The sequence below is a fragment of the Zerene cesonia genome, chromosome 1, assembly GCF_012273895.1.
Source record: "Zerene cesonia ecotype Mississippi chromosome 1, Zerene_cesonia_1.1, whole genome shotgun sequence".
NCBI lineage: Eukaryota > Metazoa > Arthropoda > Insecta > Lepidoptera > Pieridae > Zerene > Zerene cesonia.
The window spans coordinates 9,798,394-9,815,100 of NC_052102.1; the positions used below are offsets into that span (position 1 = coordinate 9,798,394).

At 35.4% G+C, this 16,707-nt stretch overlaps 1 protein-coding gene across 7 annotated transcripts in view; it reads right to left on the minus strand.

Annotated features, from left to right (window-relative positions):
* LOC119828778 (GTPase-activating protein skywalker) overlaps positions 1-16,707 on the minus strand; it is a 75,437-nt gene that overhangs the window by 3,826 nt on the left and 54,904 nt on the right. For 2 of the 7 annotated variants that reach the window (XM_038351049.1, XM_038351033.1), the window contains exons 5-11: positions 9,331-9,455; positions 6,905-7,051; positions 6,294-6,478; positions 5,708-5,873; positions 3,302-3,394; positions 1,796-1,954; positions 1,208-1,311 (exon numbers count right to left, since the gene is read on the minus strand). In XM_038351049.1, the coding sequence (XP_038206977.1) occupies positions 1,208-1,311; positions 1,796-1,954; positions 3,302-3,394; positions 5,708-5,873; positions 6,294-6,478; positions 6,905-7,051; positions 9,331-9,455 (979 nt within the window). Of the gene's footprint in view, positions 1-1,207; positions 1,312-1,795; positions 1,955-3,301; positions 3,395-4,066; positions 4,154-4,765; positions 4,796-5,707; positions 5,874-6,293; positions 6,479-6,904; positions 7,052-9,330; positions 9,456-16,707 lie in introns of all 7 variants that reach the window. The other 5 variants (XM_038351085.1, XM_038351041.1, XM_038351057.1 and 2 more) reach the window with 5 other exon arrangements.

Here is a 16,707-nt window from a genome sequence, read left to right on the forward strand (position 1 = left end):
ATATTGAACTATTCCTAATCCTGTTTGAACTGGCAACACCTTTATGAATACACCCAAACATGAACAATATTCAAATGCAAACATATACAAATGGATCATTTTAAACTCAACTTTATGAGCAATTTTAACATAGTACTTAATAATATATTTTATCTATACATCTCTTGAATTAATAACAAAATCATAAATTTTATTTATTTCAATTGTTTAATATTTAAATTACAACATACAACATAAAAATAAAAAGAATCACAAGATATAGAGAGAAAGATATAAGAAAAAAGAAAAGATTAGTAAGCATACAAAAGCGATGTCAAACATAGATAATGCTACTAAGTTTAATGTTATGACAATGAACATCAAGTTAGAAGTTAGCATACATATAAACACATAACACAAAGCAACCAAACAAGCCAAAGAAGCCTTTACCCGAAGAGCGATACTTCTAATAGATATTAAATCGTTACCGGCTCGAAGGACCAATATTATTGTACCGAAATAAAAATCGTTGATTGAGACAATTTTTCATGTAATCAAAGGAACACTAAAATGTGTGATCACAACAAAGCAAAAGAATTTTAACATGAATAATAGTTAAAACATATGACGGTACAATGTAATAATCTTTTTTGTGTAATAAATTATAAATGGCAAAAGAGCTGTTTATGGCGCCGGAAAAATAATTAAGTAATAAAGAGCACAAAAAATTAACTGAAAGAAAATAGACCTATTAATGCAAAGAATATTTTAGCAAACTAAAAGTGAGATAAACACTTGGGACTTGTATGAATATTTAGAAATTAAACACTTTTAAACGGATTTTAAGCGAGCGATTTACAGCCAGCGTGGTCACGGGGAGACTATCACGCTCGCTGTAAAGTGTTCCAAACGTCGGGTTAATAATATAATGAATAAATCGCGTTTACAAATATTTAATTTCTAAATGTATAATACTCGCGTAAAACCAAACACAAGAAAATACTATTCCATGAACATTTCAATATACCGTACTCAAATGATTAAAATGTCCATCGTCTTAAATATTAATCAACTACGAAAGTACCAAAACCGATAAATTATTTTCGTTTAGCATTATTAGTATTTAGCAAATAATATAAAAATTACCATAATTTTTGTAGGTGTTTATATAAGATGGAAAACTCAAAAGGAAACTCCAAAAAAACTCAAAAAAAAAAAACCGACTTACCTAAAGAGGAAAGTCTCGCCGGTGCCAAAATATGCTTGTCTGTTTCCCCTCTCGTCCTTCTGGTTCCTCTCGAACCATCGCGTGGAACAGTACGCACCGAAAACCTGAAATATTTTGGATTCGGAACATTAGGAGAGTCGTAGAAAAATGGTCTGATCCAATATGTTGCAATTTATTGCCTCGAAATCAGCAATATAAACATAAAAATTAATAATTTAATTGTTACAGTGTTAAACATTCTAATTTACCCATAACAGGAAAAACAAATATTTAATATATTTTTTAAATAAAAATTTGCATGCTTCAGTTGAATTACAGGAAAAAGAAACAATTTAAGTTCTCCCTCAATTTATTTCGTGGTTTCTATGTGTTCCTTGTTTACACTATTTTGCTATAACATTAGGAAGGACATAAGGAAATGTCCGTAAATGAAAAATCATCCCGCTCCCCACCCTACACATCACGTCAACGTCGTTACATCAGCATCACAACATGTTCCAACTTCATTAGCACACGACCAACACAGGCCCCCGAGCACCCGAGCACCCAACCCCCCTCCTCCTCTCCTCCTCCTCAGTGGGGACTCACCTCGTTGTTACACGTCTTAATCATCAGCAGCGTCGGCTCGTGGTGCTCGACGCGCACGTAGAAGGTGGTCAGCGAGCAGCCGTGCTCCTCGGTGGTGTACAGCAGCACCGGCTGGTACATAGTGATGCGCACGGGCAGCCACGACCACAGCGTGAACAGCTGGAAATGTTCACCGTGCACGAGTATATGGCCATAGGGGACGGGCTACACTAGACACTACTGTTCTATATCGCTATGGTCTATGGTCTAAGTCACTATAAGATGAAATACAATGTAACTAAACACAATATCATGAATTAATGATTACATTTTAAAATAGCGGTAAATTACTTTAAGATTTACCGACATAATAAAGAATGTATGAAACAGAACTTAAGAGACAGAATTTAAAAACTATAAATAAAAAATTGTTAAATAATTCAAATAACACAAAAGAAATACATTAAGAATTAGAAAATTTAATACAATTAAATGATGATAGTAAAAATAAATCTATAGTACTAATAGACAACACGAAAAACGACGTCACAGAATTAGTTGTATCATTAGGGTGACTACGGTGCTGTGTGATTTTGTGAACATCTACACTGTAGTATACAATAACTAGGCTAATATACAGACAAACAACATCGCATGCATGATCATTAGATAAACGAACGGGAGACATTTCGACCATACAACTTAAGTGCAACACCTAGACGATACTTTGTATACTCGATGCATTATTCAAAATTTACAAGATATACAAAGCGTCACTTTAACAACGTAAATGATAAAAATATTCACCAAACAGAACCTCTATGTACGTCTAAAATCTAAATACGATACTTAAATAGCAAAACGTAAATGTAGAAATAATATAGAAACGTAAATATAGTGCTGATAAACGGTAAAAATGACTCCACTTAATTAATAGAACGCAAATAAAGAAGGAATAATCAGCCTAAGAGATAATACCTAAATTACTATGTTACAGGAGCTAGCAGTGAAATGGTTAATGAAATTCATGTAAATGTGTGCGTGTGTGAAGAATACGTGAACTTTAGTCCTCTACCTCTATTACCCCGTGATTGGTGAGACATACGATAATTTGTTAATTAATTATCTCTCTTCAAATACGTTATTATTGTTGAGAAAAATTAAAAAATCTTATAACAATTGAAACAGAAATAACTAAAAGCTTTGCTCGACGGTTTTGACCGTACCTTATAAGAAAACTTATTACACAATTATTGACTTCTGTAGGGAGTTGGTTTAAACAATACAAAACATAAAAATAATAGAATAATTAAAATAAGAATAATTTTGTTATACTTGTTATCCAGAGATTTTGTTAGACACGAGGCATGCATTAATTATTTTAAGTCTTAACTGTATATTTTAATCTTGACAGTTCCTTATATTTAAAAGGAACCAAGCAAAATTTTGAAGAGAGATACCCAAAATTACAATATCCATAGTTGCCACCACATCTACACCCGATATTAGTGTATACCCTAATCAAACCTTCTGTCTGAGGTCAGAAGAATGCTGCTGTTGATCGCTGAACACCGCGTTAGGGAATGGGAACCACAGGGCCAGGTGGGAGGATCTTGGACTCTGCAAACACCCTGACCGGTGATCGATTGGAACACTACGGGCTTTTGGTGGAATGGGAAATAAACTAAAACATAACCTCGCGTGTTTCAATGTGTCCACTATAGAGTGTAGATGTAGTGAATGAGCATGAGTCGGTGAATGTTGTAACAGAAATGGAACTCGGAACGGCGCTTGACAACTGTGATGATTGTCGTGGTTAAAACAATAATAGCTTACGTTCAATCACAACGTCGATAGCGTTAGAGCTAAACAAAATTAATGACGTCAAATTCGGGCTTTCATGCACAACGTTATCCTTGGTGGATCAGATTTTATGAAAAGATGTTCCTACTTGAAATCAATTTAACTGCCGTGAACGATCACGTCGCGATAACAGTACATACGTTGAAAGATCAATCGATACATTTCCGCAACGAAAAATAACAACGACGCGCGATAACATTTACGTTGCAATAAAATCTGAACCAACCACCGCACACTTACCACAAAAAAAAGAACGCAACTCAAACGAAAATAAAAAATAAATCGAAGCGACCTCATCGCGATGTCTCTAAAAAGCGTCGTCGGGCCGACATGAAATATAAAACACCTAAGTGGCAAGCGGTGCATCTAAACATCGATAAAGTCGCAAGGCAGGAGCGCGACACGTCTGATGCTACAACTACGTCTTACTTCGCTGTGGTCTAGTATCTGCGACTTGATCGCTTGTATCGGATACACGCCCATCGAAAGGGCGCGCGGGCCGGGCGAATGCGAGCCCTAACGGGAAAATCGACACACTGTTAGCATCACACAAAACATTACATGCCGACGCGCCGCTATCTATAATGTTAATAGAATCAGAAGCTGTACATATATTATATTGTTGCAGTACGCGATACCGACGGGACTCGGTCGCATGCCAAGTGTCGCAAAAATCTGTCATATCAACGTCCAATCGTTAGACTTAGAACATAACACAGTAAAACATCACATATACACATTGAATATAAAAACAAGAATATAAAACAAATCCATTCAAAGCCAATGAGAATGTACTTCGAATTGACCGCACTCCGGCTGTGGGTGTATCCGTTCTGTCTGATGGTATTCGTGTGTCAGTGTCAGATGATCACATCGATAGAACAAAACATAGTACGAAATCACATAAAAATATTTCGCTACACGGATCGGAACATAACATAAACACGTGGATTCGTCGAGGATAGGAGACAGAGGAGCTATCTTACAAGAACTCAACAAGAATGGTATAATCATCGAATTTGTATCTGTTTTCGATGTAACTGAAGTTAGTCGTGTTAGAAACGCAACCGGATGATTTGTATGAAATATAAAAGCCAAAGCCACGCCTAATGCTTTCGTGTACAATACCATCTGTTTGCACGTTTCCTCAGACATTTTCTGCAAACCAAGTAAGTAAAATCATTTCTAACATATAATTATTATAAATACAATAAATACCTTATGAACGATAATGTGCGCATAGTGTAACAGTTATTAAGTAATCCTTATGACAAATACAAATTGTTATCAAGAAATATTTCTTTCGATTTATCGGTACATCACAATTATGCAATGAATTGCGACCTACATACACCGAGACACATAATCTATAAGAAATCTCATCATGATAATATATCGTAGATAATGTTGAATTGATAAATGTTACCTTTCAATTTCATAGCAATTACTCAGGTTTTAGTAACATATTACATTTGCTATTAAAAAGGTACGTTTAAAATTTTCATCTAAAACTCATTTGCTCGTTTTTTCTTTGTAATATTTTTATTTACTTTACACAAGAATTATAAAAAAAAATGTAGGATTTTATACATATGTAAGATCAGAGTCATAAAGATACGTCATAACTAATTTCTCTTATAGTCAAGGATACTTTAAAAATTATAAATACTGTTTTTTTTTATTTCCCCTACTTAGTTACAGTATCTTAATTTTTCAGACACACCACTGCCATCATGTACCATATATGTATTGTCACCTTTCCCACACATCTCATCATCCATTCTAACATCACCTTCACTTCTCATTCCTTCATCATGACGAATGACACACGATATATCATAGTTGATGATTACGTCACACTCACATAAACTTCTGCACCTATTGAAACACTTCCCCCCACCCATCATCCATTTCATTTTCATTATCAAGTTCTACAAACGTAATCATCAATTTCACCATGCAAACATCTCACCTAACCTTCCACTCCTATCACACACACACACCTCCATCATCCATCACCACACAATTTCCATCACCAAATCCTCCCCGTCCCTCCCCCCGGGCACTTACCTCGCGTATAGTGAGCGTGTGCGACATCATCTGTATATTGACCTGCGACTGGCTGGTGGGCAGATTGTCGGAGGAGCGCGAGCGCACGAGCCGCGAGCCCGTGATCACCTGCTTCGACTTCAGCGTCATCTCCGTCTTGATGAACACGCGCGATATGTATTGCGAGCTGTTGGTGAAGCGGATTTGTATAACAATCTACCCACAAAAGAAGAAATAAAGAAGAACGTTTTGCGTTATTGTATTTAAATAACATGAACAACGTTGAAAACTGTATTGTACTGTAAAACGTACAGGCAGGTCGATTATATTCGACAAAAATTTGACCTCAGACCAATTAGATATATTATGATAGAAATAATAATAAGAAAATATAAAGAAATAAGAAATAGATTTCTTATAAAAAAAGCCGTGTCTTCTTCGACCTATAAATCAATTGTAACCTATACACCATAAACCAAATATATCAGGATTACGTTGGTCGCCAAAAAGTTTATAAGAGAAATCATAAGAAAATTATGTAAATAATATTATTTTCCTTACCCTATTAAATTTTAAAACGTCTTATCCGCCCCTTATCATGTCTTACCTCAAGGCCCGTATACTGAAAGCCGTACGCAGCAGCTTGGTCGGCGACGCCGGCATGTTCCTGCAGAACTTGTCGATCGCGTGGTCCACGCCGTTCTTGGTCGCCTCGGCGTGCCACTCCGAGCTCGGGTTCGTGCTGTGCTTGTGGAACAGGATGAGGATAGCGAGCGCCACCCTGTAGAACACCTGCGCTCGAGAACGGTGTAATGTTAATGAGGGTCCGTGAAATCGTAAGAATTTGTGTTACATTTGTACACAATAAACGGATATTGATAAGTTTAAATATTACATTCCCAAGAAATCTTCGTAATTGAGCACTTAGTGTGAGTCACCAGTATCAAAGGCTTTTTTGATACCTACTATAATATTTTTATTTTAAATTAAAAATCGTATCAAGATGACAGAATATATGCTGGAACCGTTTGAGCCATCTTCATCTCTTATTTATGAGCATATTACTCTATTAGCCTATTAAATAGTATCATCAACCAACACAGGGACATCTAACACGATAGCAACATTACAATAACGCTTGAGAAATCAAGAAATTACATATGTTATCCTATTTACGACGGCAAACATCAGCAAAGGTCAAGGGCAAACACTACAAACCTTGATCCCCTCGTGGAAGAAGCAGTCGAGCACCCTGACGAGGTGCGGGAAGGGCAGCGCGGCGAGTATCCACCACTGCCAGTCCGCGTAGATGCGCTCGGGGCCGATCGCGCCCGACAGCCGCGACAGGTGCTGCGCGGCCGACTTCTGCAACCAAGCGGCGGTGCTGTACGGAAACCTTCGAAGTCACTGCGTAGTATATAGACTACAAATTTTGCTTCCAATCAATACAGTGACATTGCTTATTATCACTCCATTACTGTAATGCTAGATATTCTTGGAAACATCAGTATTTCACAGATAATTTCTAGATTTATTCAAGTTGCGATGCTGTATGAAAAGCTTCTTTTTCTTTAGTTTAAATGAGCTCGTGTTTCATGAAAAATTATAGCTCTATACACGTATGCATCGAATCACAATAAGAAGATAATATTTAAATAACTAATCTAAACAATATTTTACTTTCATTTCACTTTAAAATCAATTTCCATGCATATAATATGTGCATATTTGATTTAATAATATACAGTAGCACAAAGTAACAACACTAACTACAATCGATCTAAACCTAACTTGACCCGATGTCGTCGACCCGGTCACACTCATAGCGACAATTTATGGCAACTGATAATTCCCAACCTTTCGGTACCAACCTCAATTATATTATCAATCACTATATAAATAATCAACCAAGTTATGTGTTTTCGTAGACATATTTACCGACCGCCAGACAATGTCTATTTTCAACGGCACGTGACTCGGAACGTGATTGTGAACATTAATTTGATTTATACTAAATTGGTGGCAGATAAAACATATGATTTAAGTGATTCTGACGTAAATGATGTTAGTTATATTATTATATTACAATTGAATCTAACGATGAATAAACTGGCTCTTTCACATTAAAAACGTAATGTCAATGCATAGAACATTAAAGTGATTAATATTTATTTCTAACTAAGTATACCAACTACCTACAATATATATTTAATACTAATTTTTTTTGCAGTAGCAACAAGCAGAGCTTTGTTAACAGGTTCTCTTATCTGTTTACATAATAATAGAGATAGATAGTGTTAAATTTGTTCTTGCCATTAAGTCCTGGCCAGCTTGCCTCACAGAATCGATAGTCTAAGTAAATTCCGTAACGCAGTTGTCGCGTGCAGAGTCGATTATTAGGGCGTCGATACAAACACTTTATAGGTACTCGGTCACGCGATTTCCCTTCTATGTGTACGATATGATCTTTAGAATTCAAATAATGCCTTCTACTCTGCTAGGTACTGTTGATAAATGTGACACGGAAACTAAATAAAGGGCATTAAAAAACGTTGGTCCTTTATTTTGCTAGATAAAGTATAGCTGTTTGGCGCTATAACTAACAAAAAACTTAAGAATGGAGAAAAATTATTCATATTACCTAGACAAATGCAGACTAAACACAACCTATGATATTGTCTAGAGTGTTCGTCTCGTCTCACTATAGTTTAAAGAGTTGTAAACATTTAAGAAATTAAAACTGTACTTCCAAAAAAACATTAATCAGACCATAAACATTTGACCCATTTCCTTTTCCTCACCCTTCCCAGTCCATACCCTCTTTCCAGTCATCAATTCATTCGAAAACGCCTGAGCCTCTGCGAATATTCATGGGCGCTAGTGATTACTTACCAGCAGGCGAACCACCAGTTCAGTTAACCGCTATGTCATAATAAAACATTTGTCTGTGATATAGAGAAAATAATCTTTTCGCCTATTATCCCATCAACATCGAAACTGGCAACATAGTTTCGCAAATCATGCCTACGCGTTTGTCTACAATGTGGTTCACCATAACATTTTATGGATATAGTAAGTCATAACGTTTAGATGGAATCACAACATTTATCGCCGGGTCAATGCACTTACCAGATGCGATGCATATTTCTCTTTAACCAATTTTATTATCACAGTATAGTTTAATATCCACGATATAAATTTTTCGAATGTTACAAACATTTCAGATGATTGTTAACAGTCTACAGTTGCATTACATAAATCGTGGTTTTAATATTCAAGATTATACGCAGTTGCACTAATATAAGATCACGTCATTTGATCTGTCACAGCTTCTATTATTCACGCCCTTGAAAACATAAGCCTTGTTACTGACATTCATAAGAATGATCATGAAACGCGTTATTAATGTAAAATTAATCCTTTGTAAACGTTTATTACAATTTGCTTAAGATTGTTTGATAGAAATCTAAATAGGCTTTAAACTACAAGAAGAAAAGGCTTAGACACTTAATTATTTGTAACTGTTATAAGAACACCTTAATTGTTCAAAATTATTATCGAATAACCCCTTTAAAAGCAAAACAATTTAGTACATAATGCTTCCCTTTTCCCAAATATAACAATGAGCCCAAATCCACACTTACGGCATGTTTCTTGGCGATCTGCATGACCGTCTTCCATGTGACTTCATTGTGGAGTTTCGTCTGTGTGATGAACATCTTCTCTTTCGACGCTACGAGACTGGCCATGCAGTGGTAGCAATCCTCCTCTGTAAAGATATAAGGACCAATTATTTCTTTTATATATTTCACGTGGTGAATGTTCCCAATTCGTGATGTAGTTTTAAACGTGTAAATATTTCATTTGATTTTGGAACACCCAACTGTTATAGCCCATAACAGTATAGCGACAACTATAAGAATATACACGACGAATTTTAGTTTTTGTTTCATAATACGTAATTTTTATTATAATAGGAATATTTGCAAATGTCTCACTTAATTGTGAATAAACTATCTTTGATCTTGTCTCGCACTAAAACCATACGTAGATAGCAAGCTAATGTAACGTTTTCTTTGCTCCAACTCACATATAATAGGCATTCGGATCTTACCAGCGCATTGGCAAACTACCGTCTGTTTACAATTAAGTCGGATATGGCTCCCCTTGACCGCATTGGGTATTTATGTAATACATACTAACATGTGATTGTTTCGAGTTCTTTGCACGGTCTTGTAGGTGTGTGGCATTTAAAATGTTCAGAATAGAATAGCTGAATGGAGCACGACTTTCATACATAAAGCAGAATGCCATCCTTTGTAACAACTACAACAATTATTCTATTCCATTGAATATTGAAACTATACTAGCAAAAAGTGATGCTTTAGGAGGGCCTAAAGCATCACTTTTTCGCAAAATTTTCTTCCCAAATTTTTTAATATGGATAAAATGATATTTTTACGATAAATAAAAGACGTAGACTTGAATAAAAAGGCTATGTCTAATTTCAATATTATTAGTGTTATAATATCATATAATTCATAGATACTATCATATAAAATAGGATATTGAGAGGAATTTATATAACACAAATACATCAGGATACTACATTGAATTTTACAAAATTCAATTACATAAATTACGTAATTAATTACATTAAAAGTTTTCATTTTTAACGATTATAAAGTCGCCCAAAAAAAACACAATATCGTGATTATGAACGTGAAGAATTTCCAGTGCAACAGTAACGCTAATTGAATCTCCGTTTAAGCTCATAAAGTGTGATCTAATTAGCAAGGCCGTGGAAATCAAGCCGCCAATTTGCTTCAATTTAGGTGACAAAAATATCAGTGTTTGTCGCACGCTCCATTAGCACAGAATAAAATCAGTTTTCGTTCTTACAATGTGACTGATGACTCGTGATTTGGCCAACTTGCATCAAAATTTTGGATGGAATACCACGTTTAGGTTTAGACCCTTCCATCTTCATCCTCTCTTAATCTTAAATTATTATATCTATCACAATATTAACATTGTCATATTTCATACAGGGCTTGGCTGCTTCGATATATTTTTGGATGTAAGAATTATTAAACAATAAATCCAGGAATTATTGTACTTATGTAGCAGAATCTTTAGTAAACATTATGTCTTTCGTAACATTGATTAATTTCACAATAAATAAATCATAGCACAGGCAGGCACCTATACATTCGACAGTGTACTTTTATATCACTCAAACAATTTATTCGTAAAACCGCATAAACGCAAGGGAAATGTCCATCACTTCCAAGTTCCGCAAAGAGAATTCAATTACAAAGATACGATTAGAAATTAATAACCAAGAGAAGATGTATCGGGCGATCTGATATTGGATTGCAGAGGCAATTCACAGGGAATTGATGCAATTATCGCCGCTTCGTAGCTACTCTGCTGGACTTAGGGGCCGGCACACTGTCCTATGTAATACGAATTATTTTGAATAATTTCCTTTATAACCGAGTAATTTGAATGTTTATCAAGATATTTTAAAGGCGAAGTATGTATTGTCTTGTCTGTCAGACAGACAGAGTAACTGTTGGATTGTAAGGACATTTCAATAGCTTTTAAACGCAATTTAATCAATAACACTCTTTTCCATACACACTACCATCGGATGTCGCCCGCGCGTCCCCGTCCCTATTTCCACAATCCACCTCCAAGTACATCCTACACGTCAATGTGTCCAGGTCCTTATCACATCGATCCAATCAAGCTGACAAAGGCGATGATTACACATACCCACGGGCGCACTAGACAGGCATTCGCAATTACGCACCTGCGCTATGTACACCTGACCTTACACGTAAATAGTGTTTAATTACTCATTATACAGCTATTAAACCTCTTTGATAACGCGGGTAGCTGGATTGCGAGTTAATTATTGGTTTAGTTGTGTGGTTTAAGCTTAATTATGGTAGCGTAATGACGGCTAGTGTGAGTGCTTCTCGCGTGTTTTTTATGTTATTTGGTTAATTTTAGAATGATAGTAAATGAATAAACTCAGTTTAAGACTAAATAATTAAAACATCTATTTAAAAATCGAGCGATTATTATATTACGCATATTAATTATGAAGGATTTCTGGGAAAAAACTGCCCTATATCCTTTCGCAGTTCCAAAACTATCTCTATACCGAATTTCATGCAAATTGGTTCATCGGTAGAGTTTTATTTATGAAGATTAGGTAGTGGAAGAGATTTTTTCGTAGTAATAGCCCTTTTAATTTCGAGATATATATGTTATAATATACATAAATCAAATTCAAAACTCACTCTCAAACATTTCTTTATCCAATTAAGCGCTTTCGAATCGTCATAATACAAAGAAAAAATAAAATACCACCAATATTAATATAACATAAATAATACAATAATAATTTATATGCCTATACTATTATAACCTGAACTATGAAATTTTATTCAACTGCTCTCTTAACATTGAAAGCTTTTAGCCATAATATAATCTCGCCTAGCTTTGACCTCTTAAAGCTCCCGGGGTGAAAATCACTTAGTTACATTAACTGGTAGTAGCTTTATATTCCAAGTAGAAAGCTAGTGAGCACTTTGACCTCGAAAATTAAAACCAGCATCCGCCCGCGGCTTCGGCTGCGTAGTCAAAGAAAAATGGAGTTACAGGGTTTTACCCGCATATTTTTCGATCCGGTGAGATTCCCGGGACACCAAATATCCTATAGGTCTTTACTCGGATCTCAAACTATCTATGTGCCAAGTTTCATCCAAATCGGTACCGTGGTTTAAGTGTGAAGAAGAGACAGACAGAGCTATTTTGCATTTATAATATTAGTAGAGATATACAAATGTATTTAGTACAAGAGTACATAGGTAGAACACCTCACCCAATATAACTAATTCCGTGAAACCTAACGGCCCTTGGCCCTTGTGTGTGAATAAATAATAAAATAGGAACCTTTACAGGTCAGCATACGGTAACCGTGTTTAGAAGTTATGGATAAATAATTAAGGTCATTGGCCGCTTTTAATTTCTAGAACATGTACGTCACGTAAGCAGTATTTTGGACAACAGTATTTTTGGGTTACCATGACCCTTTCAAGAAGTACCAATTCGAGTGTGGAAAATTGATAGAAGTAGTAGTAAGTAGAATATTGCGCCATCACTTCCCCATACTAAAGTAGTACTACTTTAAGTTGCTTTATGTACAGTGCTTTAAACTCTCACTTATAACATCATTATTTTATTTTTCAGTAAAAGTTGATACCATTGTAGCTTTGTTTATAATTCATGATGCTTTCATGATAGATATTAATATACTTACAGATACATTTAATACATAGGATAACTCTTTAGATACCTTTATTAAACGTTGATTATGTGAATAATATAACACGGCATACATTTTATACATTATCTTTATATATTCTACTGTGCTGTTACTTTTGTGAGTGAGGGTGCCGGAGGCCCATATCAGTTTTCTTACGCTTAAAAGTTCTTTCCTTCAATCCATCCATATCAATCCTTCTTTTATACCACACCTTTAAAAGCCGGCAATCCATTTGCAGAGACGCAAGGCCTCTGCAAGTGTGGATGAACAGTGTTTTGCTTATCATCAGTTGACTCACCAGCTCCTTTGCCGACTATGACGTACAAAATTAATTGATGTTTGTATATAAATAAAATCATCAGTCCTATTTATTATATAGGAAAGTCTGATGTTATCTGTGTGCGTATGTTTTAAAATTGAAATGCATATATCTATAGGCATTTTTGTGCTATTGCAGTACCATATTTCCACTTACAATTACAATTTTTCCGAGCATTTACCAGTGACATAAAAGCAAATATAATTCAAGCATTTCATGTACTCGTTTATATTTTGCTCTATATTTTACATTTTTCTCACAAACAATTGAATCTGTGTCAGGGGTGGAATGAAAACCTATTCATATAACATTTCCAGAATCGCTTTTAACTGGATTTCATCTCATCATCAAAACAGTAAAACATTATTTAAATAATCCATCCTCAGCCTCAAATCACGTAGTTCACAACAGTCATTACAATGTAAATAATCATTGGATCCTGCTGATATTATAAATGCGAAAGTTTGTAAGGATGTGTGTGTGTTTGTTGCTCTTTCACGCAAAAACTAATGAACCAGTAGCAATGAAATTTGGCACGTAGATAGCTGGACAACTGGAATAACATAAAGGCAAGTTTTTATATCGATATTCCTACGGCATACGGAATTACGCGGGTGAAACCGCAGGGCGCAGCTAGTTCTTCGTATTGTTTTACAAACGAAAATTAAAATCGACCTACACCCAAATTACGCAGCACCACACCTCTAGGTACATTGGCATGTAACCAAATTTCGCCTTGGACAATCCAATTGCTCCCAAGCTAAACAATACTACCCTGGCACTGTTACCCCGATGCCGAGTATCGATGCCAATGGTTCCGCACTCTACGTAGTGCCGGTAGCCGTGGCCGAATATAGAGAAAACAATTTATAGTAATCACTAGCTGGTCCGGCAAACATAATTTTAGAATTTTTTCTTTCTTTTATATAATATACTAGCTACACCCGGCAAACGCTGTTCTGCCTTACTCTTATCATTTAGGGCTATGAAAAATAGACGTTGGCCGATTCTCATAGATACCGGATAAGCACAAAACATTTCATCAAAATCAGTCAAGCCGTTTCGGAGGAGTATGGCAACGAAAACTGTGACACAAGAATTTTATACATATAATAATATACTAGCTGTGACCCGCGGTTGAAACCGTGTAAGTCCGTATCCCGTAGGAATATCGGTATAAAAAGTGCCTATGTGTTATTTCAGTTGTCCAACTATCTACGAAGCAAAATAGTATTATGATTCACCAATAGATGTCAGGAAAAAAAACACGAATAAAACACGAATATGACATTTTCTAAAAAAAATTCCTAGCTAGATCGATTTATCGCCCCCGAAACCCCCTATATACTAAATTTCATGAAAATCGTTGGAGCCGATTCCGAGATATATACTAGCTGCACCCGGCAAACGCTGTTCTGCCTTACTCTTATCGTTTAGTGGTATGAAAAATAGATGTTAGCCGATTCTCAGACCTACCCAATATGCTTACCAAATTTCAGAGGAATCGGTCAAGCCGTTTCGGAGGAGTATAGAGACTAACATTGTGACACGAGAATTTTATATATAAGAATATATATACAAGAATTGCTCGTTTAAAGGTATAAGATAAAGCAACCTTGAAATATTATCGAAAGAAGAAATTCGACGACCTCCTTGGTATAGTGGTTGACGACAGTTTCCTTTTCTTTTCTTTCTTTTTCATATTCTTTCTATTTTTTATTCTTTTCAAATTGATTTCACATATCAATTGAAGTAAGGAACCTACAGAGACTATATATAGAATATGATATAATAGAGATTCTCTCTAGAGTAAGAAATAGTAGTTAGTTACTACTTACACTTCGTTACAGTTTAGTTGTGTTATGATTATTACTAATATCCTATTAATATTATAAATGCGAAAGTTTCTAAGAATGTGTGTGTGTGTGTGTGTGTGTGTGTGTTTGTTGCTCTGGTATAACAAATAGGTAATATTTTATCCCGATATTCTTACGGGATACGGACTTACGCGCGTGAAACCGCGGGGCGCAGCTAGTATACTAAAATGAGACAAAATCATAGCTTATTCAGTTTGTTGTTAGAGATAATATCAAGAATACTTGATATTATCTCTAACATCAAACCTCTCAGATGTTTACGCACAAGTCTGATTACTCATACAACACAAACAACAACAGAATCTTGAACTCATCAATTTATCAAACGTGCAAACTTAATTCTGTAGTTGGCAACCGCGTCTCATGGAATCACACTAATACTATAAATGTGAATGTTTGTTTCTTTGGACGTTTGTCCAACAATCACACTGAAACTATTGAACGGATTTTGATGGAATTTGGTACACAGACGCGATATGAGCTGACTTAGGCGATAGGATACTTTTTATCCCGATTAAACGCTCCCTTGGGATAAAATAGAAATCTTGATATCCAGGCGGAACCGGTACGAGCGTCAAGTAAGATAATTAAATTGTCTCGCAAATAAATTGAATGCCCTAAAAACTCAGAGCAATAAAACAAACCGCGATAAAATTAATAATTCACACACAATCGGCTGATAATTTACAACGTAGTTACGACTTGCGAGTCGGTGGTCACGTGTACGAAGAAGCTATGCAATAACCGATTGACAAAGAGCACATATCTCGTATTGTTTATAACACTATGTTGTATATTATTGTTTATCGGGATTGTTTATTATGTTAATATTTAATAGCTATTTAGATTAAATGCCTCGCCGCCTACATATATAAAGGTAGAGTCTCAAATAATTTTAACGAGAACGATAACTCATTGGGAAAATTAAAAAAAATTTGTACTCCTCACAACTTACTAATTAATATCTGATCGTGAGGTATCGTAATTTTTTTTTACAACAGTTAGATAAGGAATACATTCAATTCAATTGCAATGCTATGCAATTGCGAATTAATGATAAAAAAAAATCGGCTTATTTTTCTATTTAATCCGTCATATATATCGCACGGAGATTTTTTCACACTAATCGTACCTACTATTCGGTTCTTAGAGCAAACATTAAAAATAGACACTTCATACAAAGTGTTTAAAGTGCGATAATTAGCACTAGAGGACGTCATGTGTCACTGACCCCAGCAACAAAACCTAGCATACCAATATTTAACTATTCATTGTGAAATGGATGTGAAAAAATCGCACACCTGATGAGTTACCATGACATCTTAGAGTTGTACTTATTCCGGTGTGAGAAAGCGCTAGACGATGTATATAGCTGTCTTTTGCATACTGGAATTAGTACTGCTCTACGGCGTCATGGCAATCCCCTTAGGGGTTAATCTTATACCTTTAAACGAGCAATTCTTTTATATATATATATATACTA